The 19908-nt window shown below is 43.4% G+C and overlaps 1 protein-coding gene across 1 annotated transcript in view; it reads left to right on the top strand.

The window, feature by feature from the left end:
* Positions 1-19908, top strand: part of FRMD3 (FERM domain containing 3) — a 52861-nt gene that overhangs the window by 12746 nt on the left and 20207 nt on the right. Inside the window, 5 exon segments of the mRNA XM_061553549.1 lie at positions 4995-5099; positions 5650-5703; positions 5903-5970; positions 9966-10063; positions 13950-14073. Coding sequence (XP_061409533.1) covers positions 4995-5099; positions 5650-5703; positions 5903-5970; positions 9966-10063; positions 13950-14073 — 449 coding nt within the window.

Below are 19908 nucleotides of genomic sequence, written 5' to 3' on the forward strand. Positions count from 1 at the left end.
AATGTTCAATAATTATGTACATATTTGAGCATGACACATGCAATGCGGGAACAACTCTTGTGAGCTACACAGCACAACCGGGAAACCCACAGTAATATTAGGCCTATCAGTTTAATTTCATAATTATTTTTATTCAAGAAAAGTAAATGGGCTCGCAGCAACACATTGCTCAATGGAGTGGCAGTTAAAGGAGCAACACGTCTGAAAATTACGTCCATGTGGAGATGGAGTGAGGAAATCAATGAACTCATCTTGTGTGCATTACAAGACAGCTAGCGATGGTGATGGATTGGCGAGGAATTCATTCGGCAGTGGATGCTGCTTCATGGCTGCTGATGATGAATTATTATATTTTTGAGGGTCAAACATGACAGCAAGAATTGATAACGAATAGCAAGATGTGCTGCCCCAACAATGCAGGTCACCGCGTGTCTGTTTGCAAACAACAAAAAACAACCCATGCATTGACACGGTTAATGGGGGAGGGGCAGGTGGCTGTACGAGTGATTGCACAGTGCAGCAGGCCCATGCACAAATATAATTACCAGCGCGAGCAAAATCTGCCTCTTGTACCGACAACGGAAGGAGGTGTTCATGTCACGTGTCTTGACATTGGTCGGTGAGCCGTGCAGAGGAGGTGTCACGGCCGAGTACAATGCAACGGTGAAGGTTGAAATCCACTGGCTCTTCATGCGCGAGAGCTTAAATAATGTACAGCCATCATCGTCATGATCGATCCACTGCTGGATGAAGGCTTCTCTCGGCCACTACCACCTCTCATAGTCCTGCTATGTACTAATACACTCAGCAGCAGCAGCAGCAGCACAATCTGAATTATTCCGCAGTCAATAAAATTGTGTTTATTATTTGTTTTCAAAGGGCCCATTTGTATATTGTATATGGGAATTAGTTCAATCGCCCCAATGGGACACGTTTCAAAGATTGAGGATGGCTGCGGAATGTTATTTTCTTGAAATAGCTGTTGAAGGAGAATATTACAAATCTGCTACATACAAAATAGGTATTTAGGGATGCATCTCCAGAGACATTTTTCAAATGCGTGGATTTTTCTACGGGTCCTCCGGTTTTCCCCTCCACACTTAGAAACATGCTTTTAGAGTATTTCACTGCTATAAATTTCCACATGACAAGCCAATTCATTGGGCTATCATTTGTGGCCAGGTCGCTTCTGGAAAAGGGCTATATAGCTCAGTGGGCCTTTCTTGGTAAAATAAAAATTGTTTTTTTTTAATTGCTGTATCCCCGTTGTTGTTGATGCAAGCCTGTTTTGATTGTACAGCGGATGTAATCGTGAGCATTGGGATGCTTGATTTACTAGAAAATGCCACCCCCCCCCCCCACCCATCGATGAAAAACTTGCAGCCACGGAGAGCTCCGTGAAAATGTGGAGACAGAAGAGAACTGCATGAAGAGATATTTTTTTGTGATACTGCATCGGCAATGGTGCGCAAGCTCAGGATGCTCGTCAATAACACCGTTCCTCAAGAGGAATACATATATACGAGAGGAGACGTCTTGGGCGATGGTCCTTCTTCGTAGCATTGTAGACATGGTTGCCACCTCAGAAGTAGAAACCCTCTCTACAGCTTGATTGATTGTGCCTTGAGAGTATACATTGTCGGATCGGAAACATAATGAGAGTTAATGCTGAGGTTATTTTTAATGGAATAAGCCATTTTACATTTCAGGCTTCATTTGTATGCTTTCATATCATAGCATTTCTTCTATCCACAATGCTGACATGAGAAAATCCGGTGCAGGAAATTTGATTTAAAAAAAATCGAATTTAATTTACACTCATAATGAAAGTTTCACAACTGATTAGTGAGTATATATGTATTTTTTCGCACCATACGTCACCAACCTCGCTAATCAGAGGTGTGAGTCGTGGGTTTGGCTGACTTGAGGAAAATGAAAGAATAGGGCATGGAAGGAGCCATCGCATGATCTGCAAGCAGTGTTGAACTTGCAATGGTGCAATGAACAACAGCGGCCACTGGCAGTGCTCAGATTATCATCATTTGGGGTTTCCCTGCGGTTAGAATGAGTCAAATGCCCAGTGCATTTAGTGCATCTGTAGCTTTGCTCCTGACGTGGTGTTCAAGTACCACTTTTAAATTGCAAACATTTCCCTCGCGGCTTTCAGTTGGTGCTCACGGTGTTTTAAATGGCCTGGTCGGGCCACTTGAATAGTTTCCTGGATAGTTTTATGGCCACTGATGAGATTTTAAATACTAATAAAAACATGTTATTTTAATCATTCTTTCGAATAGTATATATGTTGTTTGTTCTTAATGGTGATTCTTAAATATATAATTGTTAGTTTTAATGTTAGGTAAGTAACACTTAGTCTGTGTTCTCCAGTTAACCATTTTATACTCTTTGGATCTTTCGGTAAAGTCACGCAGGTAGAAAAATAAAATAAACAAAAAATAATATATCACGACGTTTCGATTGCAACATAAGCAGTCGCCCTCAGGCAGAAAAAAATAATCCAGCAGTGGAACTTCTGAACCAAACGAAACATCGTGATAAAATTATTTTTGTTCAATTTAATTTTTCTACCTACGTGACTTTACCGAAAGAACCAAAGAGTATGGATTCCTGCAGTCACGAAAGCTTCAAATCAAGATTGACATCCATTTTCTTAATATTTTGGCAAAAAATATTCCTCCTGATTAATTTACCCGTAGCTCTATAACAGGATGCTGCCGTGGTGTAAGGGTTATCAAAGTAGACTTTAAATCCAGTGGTCACCGGTTTGATTTCAGCGCCATGGGTGTGAGATGTCTTAAATCATCCCGCTGTTCACCGAGCACTGTACATGGGTACACCAAAGCTAAGTCAATTGGCGTGTCGTGTGTGGTGGGGTAAATTGTGGGTATACTCTGAACAAAACCCTGTTTAGAGGGGCTGTCTAGAGCTCCCGCCTTTGTCGTCGTTCTTCGCCAGCAGTGGCATGAGCAAGCAGTTGCAGATCTGCACTTTTGCAACGACAGGAATACAAATAATACCATCCCTGCTGCCGTAGTTTAAAACATTTTCAATGCTGCTTTGTAAAGCTTTTGAAAAAGTTGCTGGACAGAATTTCAATGCTTTTAGTACCTTTATTTATGTGCGGTCACACAGTTGTAAAATCTATAAACCAAATCGTACTTTAGGATAATAAAACAAAGTAATGGATTGCCATCGTTGCAATAGAGTATACTGTAATTGGCATGTTTAGACCATACACACGATCTAATTTTCACATGCCGATCATCTCAATATTTACAGCCACCACGTGTGTTGCTGGACAATTTGTTTTCCATCAGTTATCACTGAAAGTAACCTTTTTCCCCTCCAGATTTGAAGTAACGTTATTTTATAATGCACTGCCTTTGGGAGAGGTTGACAATACCAGCTCACTTTTAGATTTGTATTCATATCCTGCAGCCTCATAATTATTGAAGTGGAACGTAAAAAACGTGATTTTAAAAACATGTGTTCATCTTTCTCCCATCTCATCTATTATTTATTAAAATAGCACTATCAGCATCGTGTCATAAGACAAAGGATCCATTTGGGAAGATTGTGGAGCAGTGCCTCACTCTATGTGTCAGAACAGCTGCAGAAGAGAATATTCCAAAAGGGTTTCTGAAAAATCCTTCAAGTGGCCTTCATCTTTTACACAACAGGGCTGGCACTTCCCAGTTTTTATGGATGACTGTGAAACCAAAATTTGTAATCCTCAGAGCTGGAATTTAGGCAAATTAAGTACAAAAGCAATTTAATATTATGTTTTGTGTGTGTGTGTGCAGTCATTGGTGTCCAACAAAATATCAAATTGAGAACCCATTTTAATCGTGGCACCCAGGTTCTGACCCCTGACCTCAGCAGTGTTGGCTCAGCCATTTGACCTCTGGGCCACATGGTCACCGAAAATAATTGTTTTTATTATTATTTTGTATCAACGGTGGCAGATAATTGTCATAGCATACCAGGTTTGAAAAAATTCTACTGAAAATAAATATGTTGTGTATTCCCAAGCAACAGTCATTAAGAGGTCTCTTTCTTTGTGGAGATCCTATTTACAGGACACTGCCGGCAGATTACCCATTTTACAACGGTAATAAATTATGCATCAGCACTTAACGTCCTGATTAGCCCCTTCCTTTTGGCTGTTGTCTTGTCTCTAAACTTAGTTTAGTGCCGCAAGTCACAGTGGACAGGGAACATTGTGACAATCATTGAAAGGGTTTTTGCCAAAAGTGTCCTCAACTGGAGATCATTATAAATTAAGTGACAGTGGTGAATTATAGGCAGTATGTCCAATGCCCATTACACGAGCTGTTTAAATTGTCCGTAAGGGCTGCAGAAAACTCTCCCATTTGTGCCATTTCATCTTTCACTGTGGAGAACTCCACTCACTTAATAGGCCGTATTTGTCTAATGAGTTTTTAAATTGGCCATTTATTGAGTGACACGTAAAATGCATTAGGCTGCCTAATTCTATTTTCCTGATATGCATGCGCACGAACATAACTCGAAGATTTCATGTTGCAAACGTATATTTTTTCCCATTGCCAGGAAAATTATCTCAACTTAAAGTCACAGCCATGACCTTGGAAATGCTCTGTATCTTACCTTTTTTCTATCTTTCCACATTCACCGTATTGCTCTGTCTGGGCAAGGAACATCAATTAATAAACGCAACCCAAGCGTCGCTAGTAGCGTCACTAGTATGCAAAGCAAAACACGGCCGTTCCCGGATTTAAACACAGATCTCAAACGCAATCGTTCGTCGAGAAAACAATTCGTAGCCTGCGCACGGCATGCATTTGGATCTTATCAGAATCATGTGTTCACATCCGCAGGCGTCGCACGTGAAAGGACTACAGGTTGCGTACGATTGTAATAAAACACCTGTGTTTGCTCGTTGCCTTGTCACCCTATCCCCCCCCCCGCACCTGCCGGCACGCTGCCCATGCCAGCGGGATGCAAAGGGGCGCTTCTTGATGGACCACGTGTGCAACCATCTCGACCTACTGGAGCGCGACTACTTTGGAATTCGCTTCGTCGACCCTGACAAGCAGCGGGTGAGTTGTGTGGTTGATGAGCCGGGGCAGGTTGGAGGGGACGTGTACGATGCCATTCCTTCACGTCGTTCCCTTCTGACAGCCCCGTGAATTTATTGCCACCCTTAGGCAGTGCCAAACTGCTCCCACATTGACCAGGGCGGTCTTGTTCACAACAACCTCCTGAGGAGGCACAAGGCAGCAGTAGGCAGTGATGGCTGTGCTGATGATTCCTATGCAAGGATGTGAAACTGGTTTACTGTTGTCTCATTGTTCTGTTGATGTTGCCCTTCTAAAACAATGTTAGTTCTGTTGAGATTGTGGCCTTAAGTCAAGGATATGCACAGTTATACAAGCAGCAAGGCGAAGTCACGAGACATCCAAGGGATGGTGGGAAGACCGATCCTATGATCGCAACTGCACATCTCGCTGTGAAAAAATCAGCTTGTGCGTGTATTATTGCTTGTAATGTTAATGTTCCGTAGGCAGTCATGTTTGGTACAATGTCGCATTGGGCCGGTGTCACTTTAAATGCCTTGTGTATAATTTTTTGTTCCTCTCTTTTGTACAGCATTGGCTTGATCCTAAAAAATCGATCGTGAGACAAATGAAATGTAAGTGAGCAGCACAGTAATGCAAATTTATTTAACGAAACACTGACATATGATTGAATGAATGGTTCACGAAATATCGTGTTTCAACGCTGTTGTGTCATCTCTTCGACCTGTAAGCAATTTTTCCTTTTAGAAATCTCTAATTTATTTTTAAGTGTTTTTTGTTCTCCGCACCCCCCTCCACGCCTTTCTTCCCAGGCCACCCACCAGTTTACTATGTGCTTCCGAGTAAAGTTTTACCCTCAGGAGCCATCAAAGGTCAGAGAAGAAATCACAAGGTGAGCGTATTGCAGAAATATAATGCTCCCTGGATCATTCATGTGCAAAACCTTCTCGATTCGGTTCATTTAATTCTTCCCCTTTGAGAATGTCAACTCTCTCAAGGGCTGAGCCTCTTGTGGTTCAGACAAAGCTCGCAGTAGTGGTTCTTTGTTAATGACAGTCATTGATGGGTTTTTTTAGCATTGCCTTGGTTGATCTAAGTATTATAGCACAGGCCTCATCTATACTATTCTTTAGTTACAGGGCGGGTGACATGGCCTAGTGGTGGCGCATTTGACGTGTGTTGCGGAAGTTTCCGATTTTAATCCAGCGGCCGCCCTGGTTATTACTGCAGCCGTATTAACCGTGAAAATGCACGCCATTTGCTTGACGGTGGACTCTAAATTCCTGTGGCATCATTCCCAAGAGTAGGCTATTTGTGCGCCAGTGTCATGGTCAAAGTTTGCCAAATTTTTATATGGTACCTGCAAATTACTCAGTTGCAATCTAGATCACAATCATCACACGCTACTGCAAAATAAAATTGCTGGAAGCTCTTAAAAAAAAAAGAGTCGTGAGACTCGAGGCAGCTTTCTTGGGTAAACAAGCATAATATAGTTAGAATAGATTAAAGCTAAACCACAAATATTTTTTCGTAACATATTACATATTATTGTGCCACATTTAGAATTTTTTATATTCATGTTAATTGTGATTTTTAAAAGTACTATTGTGATACGTAATGTACTTAAGTATATTCTATTTCAGTACATTACTTGACATTCACCGATATTTATACATTCGATGATGATATATACATTCACCGATATATATCGGTGAATGTCATTTTATTTCTGTTTTAGTGTTCCTGTTCTAGCTCACATTTAAATATGTTGACAATGTTACAATAATAATGCTCTAAATGTATTTCATGACACGGAAAACTAAAGTGAAGATTATTAAGAGTCTAATGTATAGTTTTATCCTACAATAAGTAGCACGTATAATTGTATATGCATGCCCGTGATTTCAATCCAATGCTGAACGAGGGCCTTCCCATGCTGTCCAGGCCGTGGGTGGTGGTGGGGGGGGGATATTTGGCAATGCTTCACCACGCTGATTAGTGCCTGTTGGTGAAGGAATCGGTAACAAAATGTGCGTGGCTAGCAAAACAACTGAATACATTAACTTACTATACTGTGCATTATCAAATTATGAAACGCCTCTGTTTTTCCTGTAAAGGTTGTGTAGGCATTGTGCATCCCATCTGTCCGAGCGGCATACATTCATGGCAGCTGAGCACAACGTCCGGACGAGGCCAAAGTCAAAAGAAGCGCGTGGCAAAACTCGCCAGCGTTTTTTTTATGCGGTGCAGCCCAATCAATATTCATTCAGTTGCTCATGTCTGGAGGTGCCAGGTGGCTATTTATTTTGGCACTCGCACATCAGCGTTTGATGTTTCTGAAAGGGCCAAGCTGGCAACACGTCGATGAGCAATATTGATCCAGGCTGCTGTTGCCGCACTTGGTTGAAGTTCAAAATAAGAGGAGAGTTGAAAGGATTTTACTTTTGGACGCAGCGCAAGTTTTCCTTTTGTTTTTTGAAACGTAAGCTTCTGACGATGGTATCGCTTTTATTCTTCTTCATTGAATAAGATCGGGCACATTTTGTTCGTTCGAAAATATTCATGTATTAATTGTTTGAATGGTACACGGCAAAACAAAACTGTTAAGCCATACTGGAGGTTTGTGTCAGAGATTAATGCTAAAGGTACAGCCCTCGGCTAGAGGGAGCTCTATAGAGCCCATCCAGGGGGTATTCTCTTACTCTTCCACACTTGCCAGACATCTTGGAAGAGAGAAGAGAGTGCACGTACTTTTCCCCACCACACACGATGAATCTTGTGAATGGACGAACTGGTGCACCCATGTTTTACTGCTGTATGGACAAAGGCCAGGTGGTTTAATAAATGTGCCCATTGCTTCAACTGCTGCGCAGGGCATTTGAGCATTGATCTCTCAATGGATTGCACGCCGGGAGATAACATTTTACCAATGATCTCCAGATTATAAGTCTAGTGTGGTAATCATTCCACCACGGCAACATCCCCTGTGTCAGATGTGTCCACATTATACAGTCGGAGTAAGCTGACCCAGACACCGTGACGCTAAAATGCTTACACCCCCGCCCCCCATCACATTTAGCATTAAGTAACAGCATACACATCCTTTGCAAAATGCTACCTTAATCCACCAAGAAAATAAATTCCCTGCAAGCGGATTCCTTCAAACGGCGCAGTGGATCAAGTAACTGAATTGTGTAGTCACTCCTGACGTGTATAATGATGTGAGGCCTTGCAGAGGGCGGGTGAAACCCATTTAAATTTTGGTTGCCATGGCATTGTGGGTGTCACGGTGGATCCCTGTGGGCGGCTGTCGGAGCTTGCGATTTGTGCCCAGCTGGTGTCCCGGCACCCAGCACGATGAGCACAACGAGAGAACAGCAGCCCACAGAGCGATTGCTATTGCCGCGAATCCGACCGTGAATCTGAATTGCTGGCACTCCTTAATTCTCATTCACAGTGGGTTACTAATCAATAGTCTATTCGCCCAGGTTGGTACGTGCGGCAAACAATGAGTTTATCCTGCCAAAATATATTGCAGCTTTTACGAAATAAAATTCCATTCGTGGATTATGCAGTTTAGAACACTATGTATGTAATATGTGCCCTGTTTGTGAGCTTATTAAAATAATAATGCCATTAATTTACCTAGGAAAGCCTCACTGAATCCCAAGACTTTAGAAATTTTGGACCAATTCCATACATTAGAGTTTGGCTTCATGTGGGAGAAAAGCAGGGAACCCAGAGAAAACCCACATGTATTATGGGGTGGCACTCAACACTACCATCTACTGGCCATCTTGCAGCCCAATACTAATGTATTTGAATACCTGTGATGAATGAATACAAATGATAGTACATAGTAGGCATGTAACGATGTATACATTAATTGATTGAGATATATTCTTGCTTCAGATACATGCATCAAACTATGCGTGCAAGAATCGATAACTTTGGATGCGTATGTGTCGTATACAATTTTATTTAGTCATCCTTGCAGCCATTTTAGCCTCTGTGTTCACCACAATGGAGTAAAAATTTAATTGATTCTTGAATCCTATTGTGACCCTGCATTGTGACAATTCACTGAACTCTGAGGGGCAGGGGCGCACATCATAACGTGGTGTGGTGAAGTGTGGGAACTCACATCTGCTAAGGCGTCTGGAGAGCATGGAAGAGTAGACCAAAAATCCTCTGGAGAAGCCCTCTAGAGCTCCCTTTAGTGGAGGCCCTTTCGCCAACAGTGACGTAAGCAACGGATTGCAGGGCTACACTGTTCTTATAAATCAGCACGATAGGGCCACAGCTTCCATGCGGTGTAAAGGTTATAGTGATAGGTTTTTACCCTTTCAACTGCTACAAAAACTGACACCTTTATACAAGGCATCATGTTTGCAATAACCACAACACAAGCAGTCAAAATGCAAACAAAAAGAAACAACTCTGATAATGATATGCACTGTCCTTGAAGTTGATTGGTCCACACCCAAGACAGCCAAAAGGCGTCATCTGGTCCAACACCAATGGAGACTAGGCTCTAAGAAAAGCTGTCTCGGGTGTGGACCAATCAACTTCAAGGACAGTGCATACCATTATCAGAGTTGTTTTATTTTTATTTGCATTTTGACTGCTTGTGTTGTGGTTATTGCAAACATGATGCCTTGTATAAAGGTGTCAGTTTTTGTACCAGTTGAAAGGGTAAAAATCTATCACTATATTTTGCCACTGATAAAGGAGATGTCTCATAGTGTAAAAGGTGTAAAGGTTGCGCAGCTATAGCATACCGTTGCTCTTCCGATGAGCAGCATTGGCTATGTACGGTGCGAAAGAAGTTCAACATGCATACGAATGCAGCCACAAGTGTGCACTGGCTCCGCAATGTGCTTGCAGGTACCAGCTGTACCTTCAGATCAAGCGCGATGTCGTCCACGGGCGCCTGCTGTGCCCCACATCTGAGGCCGCCTGGCTGGGAGCCTGCATCCTGCAAGGTACTCATGCTTGCAATACCTCAAGCCCCATCTGCATAATCTCGACTCTTGGCACACAACAGTGGAGTGGGCTGGGCCCACTTTGGACTTGAAAAAAAAAACGAGCAGAAAAATAATTACCGGAATTAAAATTCCGCGACGTTTGTCTGTACTGTCCCTGAATTTGCATCGAGTGATTGTGACCCTCTAACGTGTTTTCGGGTCGTACGCCGCGCCATGCGGCACGATGTTCGACGTTTTGCTCCGTATGCTTGGGGGCCTCTGAATTCCTCAAAAAGATATTTAAAATAACCTATGTTTATTTTTCCAGGTCTAGGCCTACTGAGCTATATAGCTCTTTTTCAGAAGTGACCTGGTCACAAATGGTAGCTCAATTAAGTGGCTTACCATGTGGAAATTTAGAGCAGCCAAATACTCTAATTCCATGTTTCTAAATGTGGAGGGAAAATCAGAGGACCCGGAGAAAAATGCACGCGACCATGGGGAGAACAAACTCCAAATATACAGGTGTCAGGGTTGGGATCAAACCCACGACGAGGTAGTTAACATCTTGCCACCGATTGAACTCAGGTTGCTGCGTTCGTAGTGAATTGCACTCACCACTGCACCAAGGCTATCTAATGCTGCATATGCATACAATTGAATTCATTTACAATTAAATGAATAATAATTTACAGCTATTTACCATACATTGCAGGATGAAGGCCTCCCCATGCCATGTCAGTCATGGGGGTTGTTTGACAAGAATTCAACACGCTGGTCAGTGTGTGTTGGTAAAGGCTGGTAGCCCAGGAATCCAGTTCACATATCATGCACCATCGGTGTTAGCCGTAGCCAGGAATTTAACTTATAAGCAGTTGCATTTGGAGGCTTGCCCCCTCTTTTCTCTCCGCCTGATGAAGACCGCTTGTGTTCAGATTGAAACGTCGTGGGTTTTTTGCTTTTATTATTTTAAATGTATTATTTTTATATTATTTTTATTATTATGTGGCAAAAGCATAGCTTTTTTACATCTACGTGACTTTCCCGAAAGACCCAAGAATATATAATTTAACTCAGGTTGCTAGGTTCATAACGCAGCTTTCTAACCACTTGCTCAAACTCTCCACCTGTAAAATATAAAGCCCTGGCAATTGACATTTGTGGGGATTTTAAAATAATTTTAAAATAAATCCCCTGTTGATATTGCAATTGCAGCCAAAAATAAGAATGATAACGTTTGCACTGCCAGTCCAAAGGGACATGTCAATCAAAAGAGGCATCGCCCAGAGGCCAAAAAAAGGTTGTGATACAGCAGTCCAGACATCTGCCAAAAATACAGCCACAACTGTTCTGCATTCACCTCATGCAGACAGCGCACATCCAAAATGTGCTTAATATACACACCAGCATTTTTAATATATTTCACAGATTGTCAGAAGCATGGCATTTAAATATTAAACATGCAGGATTCACACTCACCGGCAGTATGTTGCATCGCTGATGCCTGGATTTCGTTAAGGCAATGTTGAACGTTTTCACCATCCTTACCAGTTGTGCTTGTTATTTGATAAGATTCAACAATTTTTTGTCAATCCACTGTAGGATGAAGGCATCCCCACACACCATGTAAGCCATGGCGGTTTGTTTGCAAGGACCAGTTCGTATATTTTCTGACGCTGATGTCAGCAGTTGGCTGGGAGTCAACTGAGGATGCAGTGCACAATGCGCTAACCACTCCGCCACTGCTCCACCTCAGAAGCAGTAACAGTGGCACTGTTTATATATTTATCCAGGGTAGCCTCACTAAGTGTCGGGACTCTTTCTAAAGAGGGTCCGGAATTTGTGTTTGCCCATTCCATTGACTGGTATTACGTATTCTCACTGAGTATAGTTTCACGGTTGTGCTCCTTAGCTCACTAGTGTGTGTTTTTTTTCATTTTGTACCATGCATTGTTAGGCACGACGTCCTATGTTTTTTTTTCTAGATTTGAAGCTTTCGTGACTGCAAGGATTCATATTGTTAGGTTTTTTCGGTAAAGTCACGTAGGTAAAAAATTTAAATTAATAAAAGTAAAATAAAAATTAAATAAAAATCACGACGTTTCGGAGGCAACACGTCGTGATTTTTATTTTATTTTTATTTTACTTTTATTAATTTTTATTTTTTACCTACGTGACTTTACCGAAAAAACCTAAGAATATGAGTCCTATGTTTTGTTTAGCATACTTAATGGGAGCTTCCAATTCAGTTCCTGAAGATGCTCCCGGCACGTGCTGAGAAATGTTTGACATAGTGCCGAACAACATGTCGGGAGAGCTACGACATCTTCTCATGTTTTAAGACGACATCATCAGTACGCAAGCGATAGAATTGCATATACATGAAATGTAATTTTCTCCCCGAATATTAGGTAGACTTTTCAAGAAATCGCAGTGAGCATTCCTCTGCAGGTTTTCGAGCCTAATGTGTGAAACCTGCACTTCTATTTTAAAATTCGTTGGAAACAGTGCTCAATTCTTTCAGTTCTGTCATCAACGTGTGAACATGAGTGTTGGATGTCACCGGGGAGGGAATGAAGATGACTGTTTCTGTTGGAGTCATGTGGTTCAATTTCAAATGTTAACGTTTTTGTAGATTCGTATTTTGGTCAGTGGTTACATCTTATGACAGTGTGTGTGACTCGCAACTGGGAGGTTGCAAGTTCATACCCCGTTTCGGGGTTGACTCTATTTTACCGTGGGTAAGCTCATCCCCACTATCGGAATGTGGCATATCCATCACTGGCACAGTGCTATACATATGTAAAGAGAACCGTCCCATGTTACTCGAGTCGAAAGATACTTTGACTTTTCACTTTTGATGGTGTTTACATTTTTTAGGTGCTAATCAGATTGAGGTTTTCTTTAGAAACTGCTCGCCTTGTTGCAAAAACACACGGTTGTCTATTGTACTAGACAGCACGAGGTGTGTGTGAGTGCTATACAGACAGTTTCCATGAAGGTGCATGTATGTTGAACTTCTTTCGTACTGTACATGTGCTAATCGGACGTGCTGGAGAAGGACAACAAACTAAACACAAAAAGCAGTTCTGTAACGCAAGAGTAATCTTAACAGACTGTGTCCCTTAGCAGGCAAATGTATTGCAAATTCTTTTGGTCTTTCGGTAAAGTGACGTATATAGGTAAAGTCACGTAGTTAGAAATAAAAAAAAAAATTTCTAACTACGTGACTTTACCGAAAGAACCAAAGAGTATGGATTCCTGCAGTCACGAAAGCTTCCAATCAAGATTTCACATAGATAGGATGCTCAGCGATCTTGCATTGACATGCTAATCTTTCCCTGGCAGCCCTTTGATTGGTGGAAAGCCCACCACCGTCGCGGTCGCAGCCCACCACTTGCATTGGCATTGGCTGCTGACATTTGGGCTACGCCCATTTAAGACCTTTATAAGCAGTTGTCTTTAGAAGCTAACCCTCCTTTTTCCTGATGACGACCGCTTGTGTTGCGATCGAAACGTCGTAGTTTTTTTGTTATTTTGTTATTTTCTTTGAACATATCTACGTGAAATTTCGATTTAAAGCTTTCGTGACTACAGGGATTCATCTTCTTGGTTCTTTCGGGAAAGTCACGTAGAAGGGAAGTAATAAAATAATAAAAAGAAAACATAATAAAATAATTCTCACAACGTTTCGGCCATATCTACGGGACTTTACCGAAAGACCAAAAGAATATGAATTTCTGCAGTCACGAAAGCTTTAAGTCAAGATGTATTGTAAAGTTTGGAGCTAATAATCTTGCCGTGAACTCATGTGTTTTGAGTTCAGCTCGCTGGCGGCATGCACTGGCCGCAAAGCTCCATCTTGCCAAGGATTAACTGTCTTGTAACCGTCGATGTCTGGCAGCCGAGTTGGGAGACTACAACCCGTTGGACCACCACGATGGATACGTCTCGGCCATGCAGCTCTTCCCGCGTCTCTCACAAAAGCTGGAGGCAAGAGTGGCCGAGATTCACCGCCACGAGCTGAGGTGAGTCTCCACGCTCTCACCCCGCGCCACCGCACCCTCGTTACTCGCTCTCGCCAACACCAGCCACGAAAACATTTTGCATGGCACGGCCAAGAGACTGGGCAACATGAGAGCGTGCAATAAAAAGGTCGAGGGTTTCCGATGTGTCTGGAGGAAAGGTGCAGCCCAAACAATATCTTCCTCATGCCACTGCTGGTGGAAGGACCTCCAACAGTGAGCACTTGAGAGCCCCTCAAGGGAATTTTGCCTACGGGAACATGCGCGAATTATCATACTTTACCCCGCCACACGTGACCTGTCCAAATAAAAACTGTGGTGCACCCATTTATACTGCTGGGTGGACAGAGATGGTGACAAGGGGGGTTACGGGGGATGGAGAATGAAGACATTTCACCCATGATTTCGAGTCCCGCGCTGGGAGACGAAACCTAAACCGGGGTACCTCTGGATTGCAAGAGGTGCCGTGTGCTGACACCATCGCAGCATACGTGTTGGTGTTCATGGATGGATGTTTCAAAGCTCTGCCGGAATGCACAGCCCTTGGCGTGGCCACGTGGTGCTGAGCGCCAGGTGCCTACGACGTGCAAAGCTCTCAGACTTTGGCACAGAACATGCAGCAGTCGTGCGATCGATAAGCCACTCAGTCAACCGGAACGATAGGAATGTGCGCAAGGCGGCGCACTCGTTTTATTTTATTTTACAGAAAAGGGCAATATTGTAAAGTACAGAATTGGGAACCTTACGATCACATTTTTTCAGGAAACCTTTTCATCATTGACACGCAATTTTGTTGTTAGAGGGCATCACGCTGGGTTTGCATTGTGTCTAAAAGGCACCGATACTAAAACCTTTGCACAGAATAGTGATATATTTTCATATGTTTCGTAGCGCTGTTTTGGCTTTGAAAAGCATTCGTGGTGCGCATGAGGGAGCCTTCTAATTGTAACCTTTCTGCTCGATAATGACCAAATTACAAAGACTTGGCCTTAATTAGTTCTGAGTGAATGGGGGATGGGGGGGGGAACCCCAACATTAATATTTTATTACTACTAAATAAAGACTATCTATGTTGTATGGCAAAAAGTCAAGAGCATAAAATTAGAGCATGAAAACAGCAAAATTAGGTTCATCATTATCAGACATGATGAATCCACTGCTGGAGGAAGGCCTCTCTAATTCGTCGCCATTTCTTGTGGTTCTGTGATGTAGCAAATCACGTGCACCTAGAGTGAATTATTGCATGTGGCCCAGGAACCATGAAAATTATTAAATAAAGAGAGGCAAGAGACACCATGTCTGCTATGACATAGATTGGAAAATAAAATTCAACAAAAGATGAAAAGTGTGCAAAGAAGCATTGACAGATGCATGCTTGCATTACACTTTTCATTTGTTGTCCTTCCCCTGCATCTACGATCAGCACGGTTGGATACGCACAGTGAAAAACAAGTTCAACATAAATACCTACACTCCTCCTTTCACATGGCACAGTGACTAGAAACGTTGCATATGTTGATATCGAAGTCGGTGAGCCAGTCGAGGGCTATGGGAGCGACGCCGTGAACATTCCGAGACGTCGCCAGCGGGCATTGCCAGAAGACGCTGTTCCACCGTTTGGCTTCGACGGCCGCGGCCGCTCCTCCATCCTCCGCCGGTGTGACCGGCGGGGCGCCTTGTTGTGCGACGTCCACGCGCGGCTCGAAGCGGACCGTTGCCTTCCTTGGCAGCTCCTGCTCCAGCAGGTCTCTGTGCCGGGGTCGGCGGCGAGGCTCTCGGTGGGGATGTTGCCGTCGTCCCATGTCGTTCTCCACCGTACTCCGTATTTATTTTAAATGTAATATCACCTCCACTGCCATGGTTCTCCTGCCATGGTGCTGTAGCAGAACTGCATGGGCAACTGTGTCGAAAGCTGCTGAGAGATCAAGCAAGACGGATGGATATCTGTCCCCTATCCATGGACTGAAGGTCATCAGCCACACAAATGAGGCTCGTCACTGTGCTGTGCCTAGCTTGAAAGCCGGACTGAGTAATATAAAAAAAATAACAGACTCAAGGTAATGTACCAACAGGGTTGAGACCACCTTCTCCAACAACGTCCCAAGAAATGGGAGGTTGGAGATTGGGCGATATATTGCTAATACATCACCATCCAGTCCCGGCTTTCCTACGAAGTGGCCGTACCACGGCCTTGTTAAGGGACACAGGGACCTCGTCGTTCAAAAGGGAGGAATTCATGATTGATGTAAGCATTGGAGCTACTGTCTCCAATGACTCCTTAAGGAGCCACGAAGGGCAGGGATCCGAATCACAGGTAGTCCGATTCAACCCGGAAGCAAGTTGCAAGAGGGCTGAGGAAGAAATTGGGGCAAACCTTATCCAGAACGAGATGAGTATTTGCCATGAGGCTGACAATGGGACAATCTGGGGGGCTGATTGTATTGCGGATGAGATCAATCTTACCAGTAAAAAACTGATGGGAATCTCTGCATCGCTCAACAGAAGGAATAATCCTGATGGGTGTACAGTCAGGATGTGACAAATTGTCGACCATCCTCAAGAGCTCAGCCGAGTGGTTCCTTGCTGAATTACAATTTCCTTGCAATAAAATATGTTTTGGCCAGATAAACCTCCTTAAAGTAATATTGTTGACAAGCCACCAGAGATTCCTCATCAACATCTGCAATGAGATCTATGCCAACAGCGTCCCTTCTTCCAAAGTTCTTGCTTCCAAAAGTGGAGCTCGCCGGAATACCAAGGGGCAGACACCACTGGGCGAACGGGGGCTAACCGACGAGGCACGATACCATCAACGGCAGAGCAAAGTTTGCCGTCGTACCATTGGAACCGCTTACCCCGAGCTCTCATACTCTGATGGTGCATTGTCTTTGAGTTGTGCGCCTTTTGGCATCATCTGGTCCAACCCATGTGAGACTAGGCTCTAAGGAAAGCTGTCTCGGGTGTGGACCAATCAACTTCAAGGGCAGTGCACATTATCAGAGTTATGCTTTTTGTTTGCATTATAACTGCAGGTATTGTGGTCTACGCAAACATGACTCCTTGTAAAAAGGTGTCAGTTTTGTTGCCAGATAGAAGGGTAAAAAACCAATTATCATATTTGCCGTTGTACTTATCGACTTGCTCAATGGTGGTGCCCCTGTTTGGGAATGAGGCTAAATGGATCCTTGGGACGAGATCGAACTCAATAGGATCCATTCGCTTCTTAGACTGAATCCAACGAGACTCGAAACCACTGCACCGTCTAAAGCAGCGGTCGGGAACCTATGGCTCGTGAGCCATATATGGCTCTTCCGGTGATGGCATATGGCTCCCAGACAATTTTGAGTTGAAAAAAATAATAATAAAAAAAAATCAGTTTGGAACTGATTTTAAAATACTTGTGATATTGCTTAATAATACTGTGTCATTTTAAAGTAAACAGAAATTAGTTTTGAAGATAAAATTTCTCGGGTCACGGATCCCGTGACCAGAAGTCGCATTAAAAGTAAGACATATTTAATTTATTATACGTTAAAAATACTATATGGCTCTCAATGAAATATATTTAGAAATATTTGGCTTTTATGGCTCTCCCAGTCAAAAAGGTTCCCGACCCCTGGTCTAAAGCCTAGATCACCCTGTGGATGATCAGTCCATGGAGCAGAGAGAAAGCTATATTCCCCAACTTTAGCACCCTGGGCGAAGATCAGGTCGAGTGTATGACCATGATCATGAGTTGCACCACAGACTGAGAAAACCCCATAGACCTCCTTGTGTCCAGTAGATGTGTAGTTAACTAATTCAGAGACACTAGTCGGTGGCGTTATCCCTCTTGTTTATTCCGGCTCTCACAGCCACAGGGGATCACTCCATACCGGGTCGGGACAGCCAACGTGCTTCCAGACCCACAACTTGAAGAGGCAAAGACCACGACGACAACAGCATGACGAGTTCCATTCCCGATGGCAGCAGCTCCGACTGTGAGTCGGAGCTCGCCTTGTATTCTCCCCAGCGTGGCCAGGCTCCGCCCTCGGCCACGGACCCTCTCTGGATCCCCCAGAAGGCTCCGGGCTTGGCCCACGGGTCCAACTGGTTAAACGGGCTGTTACCCCGAATTCCATTGTCTACCAATCTCCCAGCGCCACGTGCTACAGTGACTCATTCCATGTCACTACAGATGTATGGCAAATTCGTCTGTGGGATCAACAACCCAAGAGTTGAAATCTCCCAGCACGATAGTGCGAGGGAATTACAACATCAGTGGGGAGATCACCTCGGACAAATAATGCACAAAATCACCACTGGGACCAGGTGGCCTGTATACAAGAGTGAAATATATCCCTCGGCTCCAATCCATCACATACTCAAACGACCCGACTCTAGGATCTGGATGAATGTTCCAAATGAGATCAGATTGCAAAATCAGAGCTACACCCCCACCTCTCTTCACACCCAGTCTTGGCACATGCAAAACCGAGTGGTCATTGGGGACTAGATCAGCGAAATGCGCGACGTTGAGTGAGCGTGCGTCGAGAGCTTTCACCTGGTCCCAGGTTGCTGCTGAGAGACATAAAGTGGAACAGATGGATCGGAGAACAAAAATAAGTTCGAGGCATCGTATTTGTTCTTAAGGGAAAATAGTTGGGCTTTGGTGCAGGACACAGCGCCAGGGGATGTCCACGATGGAGATGGAGCGATAACATCTGCTCGTGTGTCAACTCGATGGATCGTTGCATAACGAGGCCTAGAGGGAGTGTAATGGATTGGAGAAGCCTCTATCCAGTGGTGGGTCAATCATAGTTGATGATGATGATGGAAAATTCAAATTTATAGGGCTTGAGCACAAAGTGAGCGACAAGCTTAGGATGCCTAAATCCAACACTCTCATCGATGTTTGCACATTGAGAAGACCTAAGCATTAGGCTGTTTTACATCTTAATGAGAGAAACACTAATCAACTATTAACTTAAAAGCATTTAAATATGAATACAAAAGATAAGATGACATAGGTTGGTTAATATGTATTTTTTATGTAAGGTTGAATCCATAAATATCGTACTTACAAAATCACTTAAACACTATTTATTATAACATATATCGAATAGAAACGAATGTGGGTGCGTTTATAGTGGTCAATATGCTCCGTTTTAATAATTGTCAGGGTAAAGGAATGGGCTCAGTCAATACCGTCAGGTTCTTGCGTAGAAATTTTCATTTTCGCCAGGTGTAGTATTATAGGCAGTGGCAGTGGCCCCAGTTATAATGTTTCAGGTCACGGAGGTCCGTCGTTCATCGCAGAGAAACCCATAGCTCACTGACTTCCCGCACACCTGGGATGTATGTTGTGGTTGTAGTGGACGCTTCGCAAAGTGCAGTTCCCATCCAGTTGACATTCATCTCAAAGAAACCCCGCGGTCGAACAAATCTAAAAGTAAAGGTGCAGACCGATAATTGTTTGCTTACACAACTGCTGGTGGAAGGACCTCCACGAGATAGAGTTCGAGATATCCCCTACACACGGTATTTGGCCTACTCTTTCAATCAGAATCATAACGTGTATTTATAGTGGAGGAATTCGATGAGCTATTAGGCTCTTTTTGACTGATGTCCAGTTGACCAGATATTCTGGGGAGGAGTTTGGAGTAGCCATACTTCGCAAAAGCATACGTGGCCTGCCAATTGACTGTTTGCTGCTTAGTGTAATGCCTAGCACACTGGACTTTTAATCCCGAGTAAGCCAGTGCAATTCCCTGGCATAGCAGTTAGATCGATACGAAGTGGTGTGAGCAAGTAATTGCAGGGCGACAGCTTCACCACATTTTGGTAAAACAATGAAAT

The sequence above is a fragment of the Lethenteron reissneri genome, chromosome 18 (genome assembly GCF_015708825.2).
Source record: "Lethenteron reissneri isolate LAM-NWPU_2019-01 chromosome 18, ASM1570882v1, whole genome shotgun sequence".
NCBI classification, from domain to species: domain Eukaryota; kingdom Metazoa; phylum Chordata; class Hyperoartia; order Petromyzontiformes; family Petromyzontidae; genus Lethenteron; species Lethenteron reissneri.